The sequence below is a fragment of the Ammospiza nelsoni genome, chromosome 20 (assembly GCF_027579445.1).
Source record: "Ammospiza nelsoni isolate bAmmNel1 chromosome 20, bAmmNel1.pri, whole genome shotgun sequence".
Classification (NCBI taxonomy): Eukaryota; Metazoa; Chordata; class Aves; order Passeriformes; family Passerellidae; genus Ammospiza; species Ammospiza nelsoni.
This window is the reverse complement of record NC_080652.1, coordinates 8,032,491-8,042,078: the sequence shown is the minus strand read 5'-3', so window position 1 is coordinate 8,042,078 and position 9,588 is coordinate 8,032,491. Positions and strand designations below refer to the sequence as shown.

The window sequence follows — 9,588 nt, the reverse complement described above, 5'->3', positions numbered from 1 at the left end:
TGCCAGCCTCAGCCAGCAGCTCCAGGCCCACCGCCGTCTGCCTTTTCCACTTGGTCCTGGGGGGGCAAGTCGAGAGAAGGGGTCAAGGAGGGGAGGATGCTCCCAAAGCCGCTCCCGGGCTCTTTTTACGCATTGCACAGCCCCTTTCCCCGGGCTCTGCTCTCACTGAGCATCCGCGCTCCCACCGCTGGCTCCCGGGGCCGGCCTCTCCGGTAGGGCAGGGATGGGACGGGATAGGATTTAACGGGATGGGATGGGATGGGATGGGATGGGATTTAACGGGATGGGATGCAGACCCCGTTAAGGGAGGGAAGGAGCTTCTCTCTCTGGAGGTGTGAGCTTTCCCGGAGGCACGGGAGACACAGCCCGGCTGGGACCCAATATCGGGCTGTGAATCGCGACAGAAATTCAGTCCCTTCCTGGGCGTGTAAATCCCAGATTGTCACACGGCCCGAGGATGACACCCGTGTGTCCGTGAGCTGAGCGCGGATGCTGCGATCACCGCGACGCTCCCCGCTCCGCCGCCCGGGGCTCCGGGAGCCGCTCCCCGGGCCGGGGCTGCCGGTGCCGGGTTCGGCTGCTCGGGAGTCCCGCGGGGGGACAGGAGTGGGGCAGGGTCCCGGGGAATTCGTTTGCGGCAAATATATCTATATATCTGTGTCTAAATACTCATACACATATATAGATGTGTGTGTGTGTATATATATATATATATATATATATATATATATATATATATATATATATATATATATGTATGTATGGAAGTGTATATTTTTATATGCGTATATATTTATATACGCATATAAATGCCTATATGCCTATATCGGTATAGGCATGTATATATATAAATATACATATAAATGTATGTGTATATATATGTATATATATACATATATATACATACACACACACACACATATGTGTATATATATTTTTTTAAGTTTTTTTTTTTTTTTAAATGTGTGTGTGCCGGATCTCGTGGAGGATCCCCGGCCCCACGATCTCGCCGCCGGCGGGCTGGGGAAGGGCTGGGAGCTCAGTTTTGTCTCTGCCGTGTCCTTGCAGGAGAGATTTGGGCAGAGGAGGGGCGATCCCAGCGTCCCCGCCGCCCCTAAACTTCCCCGACATGGGGGAATCTTTGCAGATGGAGAAACGGGACTGGAAACGATGGGGAGGGAGGGTAAAACCCTGGAACGGGCGAGGGGACAGGGCGGGGGCTGCGGCCGGGGATCGCTCGTTTGGTGGCCGTGGCGATGCTCGGGGCTGGCGATGTCGGGACAAACCCACCGAAGCCACCGCGCCGCCAGCCCTTCTACAGATTTGTCGCTGAAGCGCTAAAACCTATTTCCACCAGTAAATTATTCATCATAATAATAATTGTGTAATTACTGTAAAGAGTGTTAATTATTGATGCCCAAAGCAGTAATTGGTATCTATTATTAATGGGCCGATGTGTTATGCTGTTGTGTTTCGCTGCAAGCCCGGTCCTGCCTCTCCGCCTTGCCGGGGCTGGGGGCACGGATTGCCCCTCCTGCCCCACACCCAGCATTTTCTCCTTTTTTCTCCCCAAAAAAGCCCCGGGAGAGGCGGGGACGGGCCGGACCTCGCTCCTATCCCTGTGCCGGGAGGGTTTTGGGGTGCAAAATCCCTGCGTGGTTTGGGGGTGCGCGGCCGGGGAGGGGAGCTGGGCAGGAGGGAACGGTGCATTTTTTACCTTCTGTTCTGGTACCACGTTTTCACCTGCGTGTCGGTGAGGTTGAGGGAGGCGGCCAGCTCCATCCTGTCCTGCACGCTCAGGTATTTTTGCCTCTCGAAGCTGCGCTCCAGCTGGGCCAGCTGATGGTCGGTGAAGGCGGTGCGGGCTTTGCGCGGCTTTTTCAGCCGCACCGGGGGGCTGTCCCGGGAACTGGAGATCTCTCGGTCCCCTTCTTCTTTCACTGAGCGCACAGGGAGGAAAAGAGGCCAGGTCAGGGCAGGAAGGGAATTACCCTCAGCGGAGCAGGGCTCGGCTCCGAGTGGGGCTCACGGCACATTTGCTTTGCACCCCCGTAAATTTGAACCCCGGCTGCCGGGGGGAACTCAGGGGCTCCCCGAGCCGGGCCCGGCTTCTCCCCGTCCCGAGGGTCTGGGATCGGAGCAGGAACCCTGGATTGTGCCGAGAGAACCCCGGGCCCAGCCCCCCCTGATCCCCCTCATTTCTCTCGGGGCAGGACTTTCCTCGGGGCGTATTCCCCCAAACTCAAAAAGATTTCTTGGCGCTTGGATATTTTTTATTTCCTTCCTTTTCTATCTACCTTTCTCTCTCTTATTTTCTTTTCCTTTTTAAAAACCAAAACAAACCAACCAAAACCGAAAATTGCGAGCCCCACTTGTTTTTTTTTTTTTTTTTTTTGGAGGGAAATATTGCGGTGCTGCTCCTGCCTCTCCCCTCCGCGGAGAATCCTCCGTCCTCCCGGGGATGCTGCAGCAAAACCTCCCTTCTCCACGGCGCACAACGAAATACCGGGGAAAGCCCTTCGCAAACCCCTGTTTAACCCTGATTTTTATCTTTAAAAAAGGCCGAACGAGAGGGGCTGATGGTGGTTCGTTGCATACGCGCCGGCGGAGCGATGCGGGAATTTACGCCTCAAAATGTTGCAAGGCGATGGAAAAATTACGGAGCAGCAACAAAAATAAAAGGGGAAAAGTAAATTCCTGCTCGCGCTCGCCTTCTCCTATCTCCTGGAGGAGATTATGGAGCAAACAGGTTCGATTTATACAAATCGCCGGCGTTTGGGTTTGTTGTTGTGGGTTTTTTTTTACAGGGGTTTATATTAAATTTGCTGGTGGCGGGGCTGAGTAGGGACAAGGCTGGAGCCGAACGCGAGCTGATTTCTCTCTGTAGGAAGACAATAATCCGGTTAATTGAGCCACCGGGGAGCGAAACCCTTCAAGCAGAAATCCCGGCTCTGGCCGAGCAGGCGGAACGAGCCGGGGCTGATCCTGGGGCGGGGGATCCGGTCCCGGTCCCGGTTCCCGGGGACGCGGCAGCCCCGACCCGCAGGAACCGGGCAGGGGGATCGGCCCCGACCTCTCCCGGGAGCGGCCCCGAAGTTTGCGGGACTTTTTCCCGAGTAAAGCGGGTCCGGCCTCTGGCATCCCGAGGAGGAAAATCCCCCCGGCCCCTGGGCTGATCCTCGGCTCCTAAAAAGTTCCTGCTCGACAAAAAGCCGCAGGAACGGCGGCGACAGCTTCGCTGCTCGGTCCGGACCGAACCCTGGCTACTCCTAGCTTAAAAAAAAAAAAAAAAAAAAAAAAAAAAAATATATATATATATATATATATGTATATACAAGTATTTAAAAATATATTTTAGGTTTTTCCAGCACTTTGGCTGCTGGGGGCTAGGCCGAGCTTCGCAGCCCCTTTGCGGAATAAATCCGGGGCGTTTTGCCCCAGGAAAGGCAATTTCCAAAGCAGCACAAAAAGAATCGCTCTGGGAGCGGGGATCTTCGCTCCTCCATCCATGCGGGGGTTTTACCCTCATTTAAATTGTGGTTTCCTCCCTATTTAAACTGGGTTTTGGGGTTTTTTTTTTCCCTCAGCTTAGACAGTATTTTTCCCCTTTCATTGAAGCAGTGGGGTTTTTTTGCGCCCCATTTAAGCGGTGTTTCCCTCTCAATTTAAAGGATTTTTTCCCCATTTAAACGGCATTTGCAGCGTGGCCGTGGCTGTCCCGCGGCAGGGACGGCAGAGGAGCCGAGGGGCTCCGGGAAACGGCGCCCACCCAAAACTGAACCCCCGGCCCGGGCTCAGCCCGCTCAGGGGATGCAGAGAATCCCCTTTTCTCCTCTCTCCTCGTTTCTTTTCTTTCTTTGGGGCAGGGGAGAAGAGCCGCAGGAATTGGGGCCGGGTGTAGGAGGCGAGGACAAACAAACAAAGTGGGAATCGCGGCACTGCCGGCCCTGCAAAGCGGTGGGGCCGATGTTTCCTCCCGGGGCACCTCCAGCCCCGGCACCGAGCCCGAACTCCGTCCTTCGTTTGGAGCGAAAATCGCCCCGTGATGTCCAGAACCTGCCGCCACCTTTGAGGCTTACTTGGGTGAATATTTTTTCCTCCATGAACCAGATTTCAGCCCAGCGGCTCCGGGCGAGCCCAGGGTGCATTTATAGCCGGGACGGGGCTCAGTCTGTCCCCATTTTTCCAGCCAATTCCCCCCAAATTCAGCGGTCCCACAAGGTGCCGTCACCTCCCTGTTCTCCGCCCAGCTGGATGGATTCCCTCTCCCTTCCCTCGCAAACAGCCGGCGAACACTTTTCCCGGAGAAAAGTTTCTGCAGAGCTGGTGATGGTGGGATGGGAGAAAGCACCGGGGATAAATGGCTCCGAGGGGCGAGCTCTGACCCCAAACCCCCCCGAGCTGTTCCTGCGCCTCTCCCTGCCCCGACTGCCACAGGGGGAGGCCGGGCAGGGCTTGGGGGGGTCCCGGGATGCCGAAGCCCCCGGCCCGGGGCGAGCAGCGCCTGCATCCCGCCCCACGCCCCCCGGTGCTGTGGATGCGGCCCGGGCTCCCCGTCTGCACTGCTCGGGTTTGAACGATTTCCAAAATAATAACCCAAATAACAACAACCGAATCAAAGCCCGCTGAGCGGCTTGTTCGTTTCTCACCGGAGCACGGCATATCCGTCATTATTTTATTACTATTCTGTTTTGGTTTGTTTGTTTTGGTTTTTCTTTTCTTTTTTTTTTTTTTTTTTTTTAATTTTTTTTTTTTCCCCCTCAGGCAGAAATCCGTCTCCGCTGCTCCTTTCCCCGCGGGTGCAGCGGCACAGCCGGATCTCTGCGGCGGAAGGCGGCCCCGGAGCATCCCCCGCGCTCGTTCCATGAAGCGCCGATTGCCCCAGCCCCTTCCACCGGGCCGAGCCCCACCGAACCCCCAAGTTTCCCCAAGTTCCTCGGTCATTTCGGGCACCACCGACACCGTGACCTGCCCTGAGCGGGGCTGGGATCCCAGAGCCCCGCGAGGCTGCGGGTCCGCACAGCCCAGCGGGCTGAGCCGCTCTTACCTTTGTACTCCGAGTCCGAGGAGGAGCTGCTGGTGTTTTTTTCCATTTTCTCCCTAAAATCCTCGCCGGGTTTGGTGGAGATCCTGCCCGCCGGCTCCTGCCCGCCGTGAGGTCCATTGGTGCTGGAGTAAGGCGCGCAGGCTGCCAGGGGCTTGCAGTCGGCCAGGATGTCTCTGATGAGGAAGGAGGAGGTGACGGTGCGGGACTGCGAGGGAGCCGAGCCCTGCCCCGGCTGGAGATGCGCATCCAGGCCCGGCCGCGCCGCCGCCGCCGCCTCCAGGCACTCGCGGCCCGGCGAGCGGGGCGAGGGGCACCCGCTGCTGCCCTCCGAGCGGGGGCTCAGCTCCAGCGGGGACCGCCCGTCCGCCACCAGCGGGTCCCCCTTGGGCACGGCCGGGCTGCCGGCTCGGTGCGAGAGGATGGAGTCGATCCCAAAGCCGGTGGAGCCCTCCATGGCCCCCGCGAGGTGCCGGCGCTCACACGGGCATTGGCGGGGAGGGCGCGGCGGAAGCGGGTTGGTAGCGATAATTAACGATAAAAACAAAACAAAACAAAACAAAAATAAAAACAAGGTAAAAAGGAAAAATAAAAAGGAGCAAAGTTCAGTCTGGGGTCCGGACAACAATTGCTGCAAGGCTCTCCGAGGCGCCGCGCGTTAGATCCAGGGCTGCTCCGTCTTCAGCATCGCGCCCAGCTGCACTCACAGACAGACAGGAGAGGGGGGGAGAGGGAGGCAGAGTCAAACTTTGGCCGCCAAGGGGGTGGGGTGAGGGGGGACGGACCCCAAGCTCACCCGGGCTCCCGGCCACCCCACCCGTGCCCGGAGCCGCGGCGCGGGGCTGGGGGGCAGCCCGGGGGCTCCCAGCCGGAGCTGGGCAGGCAGCGATCGATAGTGAAGGCTTCGCAGCGCCTTAACCACTTAATGATCCAGAAATCAATGGGGAAGGGCGAGGGGAGGGCGGAGGGGGTGGCCAGTCGCCGGGCGGCCGCGGCGCCCCCCTTTCCCTGCCAGCACCTCGGACAGCGCCGGGGGGAAGCGGAGTCGCTCCGGAGCCCGCAGCACCTCGGACAGCGCCGGAGCCGCTCCGGTGCCTTCAGCACCTCGGACAGCGGCGGCAGCGCCGCGCCCTCCCCGGGGGGGATCGGGGAAAATGGGGAGAAAAAGCCGAATTTGGGCCGTTCCGGCTGGGGGACCCCGGCACCCCCCACCCAGCCCGTGTGAAGGCGCCCATTGGCCGCCGGGCGATTTGGGGGATGTCACTCCCCGCCAGGCGACACCTCGGAGCTTGATTAACGGGAATTAATTGTGGCCCGGATCCCCGCGCTTTCCGGGCGGTTTCCGCCCTCTTTTGCTGTCATTATCCCGCTGATGGGGCTCTTAATGGGATGATTAGCCACGGAGGGAGGGGGGTGGTGGGTTGGGTGGGTTAGAGAGGGGTTACTGCTTTCTGCGCGCTTCCCCCCGCAATTAGCTGATCTGATCGGTCCCTCCCGAGCAGGGAAAGTTTTGCTGGGCGTTAAAATTAAAACAAAAAAAAAATTAGGAAAAAAAGAATAGAAATAAAAAAATAAAAACGGGGAGAAAAAAAAGCACCGAAACCTCCCAAAACCCCCAGCACTGAGGCGGATGCTCTGAGCCCGAGATGAGCCTCGGAGCTGCGAATTTCGTTGCATGCACAACCGATTTGGTTGTGGCCGAGCAGAGAGGTCCAAGGGGCAGCCGGGCAGCCGCCACCAGAGCGAGGAGCGGGCATCGCTCTGCCCACTCTGCCCGTGCCCAGGGCGGTACCTGCTGCTGCAACCGGGCAGGGACCGCGCTCAGAACGGGTTTTTCCTGCCATCAATCGCATTTTAAATAAAACACCGATGGCCTCAGGCAGGGCTGCCCCGTCCTGCCCGGTTCTGCCGGGGACACCAACTTTCCTCCCTCCCGCCCCGTCGGGCTTTGCTGCTCTTGTTCTCCCAGGCTGGAGAGGGACAGGCTCCCGCAGGATCCCCACCTTCCTCGCGGTCAGCCTGGCTGCTGTGTTCTCCAGGGTTTATTTAGGGGTTTTTCCCGTGGACGGAGCCTTCACCGAGGAGATGGGAAAATGTCCACACCCGGGCGCGCGGAGCTGCGTCACTTCAAAGCGATGTCGCTGGTTATTTCTCAAACGCCCGATTTCTTCTGTCGCCCACCTTCCCGGCCAGTCAGCTGCATCTTGTCCCTCTTCCAAAGCCGCCCTTGGCCGGCAGCTTGGAGGCGACCAAGGATGGGGAGCCCCCTGGGGCAGCCCGGCTGCCAGCTGTCGGCAGCGGCGCTCGCAGGGCCCCCGCTCCTCCTGCCCGCAGCTCGGGGCCGCCAGATCGGGGCACAGGAACAAAAGAACTTTAGAGGAGGACAAGCCCAGGAACGAAATCGGCATCATCAGCCCCGGTCCCAGCCTGCCCCCACCTCGTGCTCAGCCTCCTTGCCCTTGTGAGGGGTTCCTGCTGCTGCTGCTGTGCCCCGTGTCCCTCCCAGCACACAGAGCCAGGAGTGGGGACAGGTCGCTTTTGCAGTGTCCCCCATCCACGAGGCTGGGCCAGGTGTCCCTTTGGACTGGAACAGAGCGATGGGTGTGCTGGAAGTGGTTCTGGTGAGACCCCGATGGGGTTTGGAGATCCTGGCAGTGTTTGTGTTGGCCCCTGTGCTCTGGCAGCCTCCATGTTCAACCAGGAGCTCACATTTGGGGTGGAAATTTGCACTGGGATGGAACCAGCGCTGAGGTTTTGTTTGGGACCAGGAATGGGACTGGGAAAGGCAGCAGGACCGGGAGTGGGATTAGGATCAGGATTTGGATCAGCCATGCAGGGACAGGTTTGGGCTGGTGAGGCTTGCCCTTGAATAAAGCACCTGCTTTCAAATAACCACAAGGACGTCCCCAGATGAGACCAAATTCCTGATGATGTGCAAGATTTTGGGGTGTATTTGATGGAACCTCCCAGAGCAGGTTCTGTATAGTGCCATGCCCAGCCCTGGGGACAGACATGTCACTCCTAGGCCACACTTGGGGCTCCCAGCATCTACAGATGCACTGCTACTCATGTCCTAATGACACCAAAATTATTATTACTATTATTACTATTCATGCTATTGTTTTATTAACTTGTTTCAGAGTTAGACTCCCCAAGGCAGAAATGTGCCCCATTCTGCCCATATGTGGTGTCCCTCCCACATCACCAGACCCTGGCCAGGTGGGGCTCCAAGGATTTTTCTGTGGCTCCCAGCACAGACGGGAAATCCTGTGCACAGACCACGGAGCAGTGCACCCTCCTTCCCTCTGTGTGCTGCCCTCAAACCCCGATTTCCCAACTGCTCCTGTTCACAAACACTCAGCCAAGAGCAGACCCCTGATGCCAGCTGCATTCACAGCCACAATCCAGGGCTGGGTTTAGGGCTGTGGCAGCTTTGGGAGCTGCTGTCAATCCCACCCTGCTGGGCTCTCCTGGTTCCTGTCAGCGGCGCAGGTTTGGCCCTGGGGCCCGGGGCAGGGCTGACCCAGGCTGGCCCAGGCGTTCCCTTCCCTGCAGAGCTCTGACGGTGACTAACAAGGGTTAATCAGAGATATCTGCCCAGCCCGGCGTGCTGGAAGGCCGTGGCAGAGGGAGGAACCCTCCTGAAGGCTGGCTGGGCGCTGGGTGAGGCCGTGCCCAGCTGGCACAGCGAGGGATGCTCCGGTGACCCAACGAGGGCAGGAGGGACAGGGGGGCTCGGTGGGGTACGGGGGGCACGGGCAGGCGGGAGCAGCCGCTGCAGCGGCGGAGGGAGCCCCGTTACCGGTGGGTGTCACTGCAGGACAAGGAGCGGGGCCGGGATCGCTGCTCGCGGCTCGGACGGGGCAGGGTTGGGACTGGGGGTGCCAGGGCAGGGGTGCCCTGTGCTGCCCATCCGAGCAGCGACACCGGGGACATTGGGGCACGACCTTGCCCAGCGTTTCATTGTCAGATCTGTCGGCTCTGAGCTGCGCTGAGAGGTGTTTTCTGAACACACTTCGTTGATTTGTCAGATGATTTTTCTGATCTCTTTGCCGATTCCTTGTCCCGACCAGCAGCTCTGCAGGGCTTTGCTTTGGTTCACACCGCTCTGTGCCAGCCCTCCCCAGCCCGGCAGGACTCTCTGGAGGTGTTCCCTTCCCTGAGCACACCCCAGGGATGCTGGGGCTGGGCTGAGAGCTGGATGTGGCTCCCAGCAGGCAGAAGGACAAACCTCGTGCCTGGGTTTCTCATAAACAGCGTCATTTTTAGCAAGACAAGTCATTTAAGGCCCAGCTCCCTCCCTCCCTGGGGAGGTGGGAAAGGCCTTTGGTTATAATCCACCTCTGCCAGCTTGGCAAGCCCTGCTGTTATCCCCCTCGTTATTTTAGATGGGTTTTATTTAGAGTCCTGCACTAAAAAGAAACAACACGTAGCAGGGTTTTCCCGGCGTGGAGCAGGTGATTTTGTTCCTCCCTCAGCTCAGGTGTGGGCAGGGTGGGGTTTGTTACAGCTCCTGCCTCATAAAAGGGCAGGTTGAGGTACAA

At 58.5% G+C, this 9,588-nt stretch overlaps 1 protein-coding gene across 1 annotated transcript in view; it reads right to left on the bottom strand.

Annotated features, from left to right (window-relative positions):
* BARHL1 (BarH like homeobox 1) overlaps positions 1-5,501 on the bottom strand; it is a 5,740-nt gene extending 239 nt beyond the window's left edge. Inside the window, exons 1-3 of the mRNA XM_059486602.1 lie at positions 5,048-5,501; positions 1,718-1,940; positions 1-56 (exon numbers count right to left, since the gene is read on the bottom strand). The exon at positions 1-56 is cut by the window's left edge and continues 239 nt beyond it. Coding sequence (XP_059342585.1) covers positions 1-56; positions 1,718-1,940; positions 5,048-5,501 — 733 coding nt within the window. The remainder of the gene's footprint in view (positions 57-1,717; positions 1,941-5,047) is intronic.
* Positions 5,502-9,588: the final 4,087 nt, after the last annotated feature.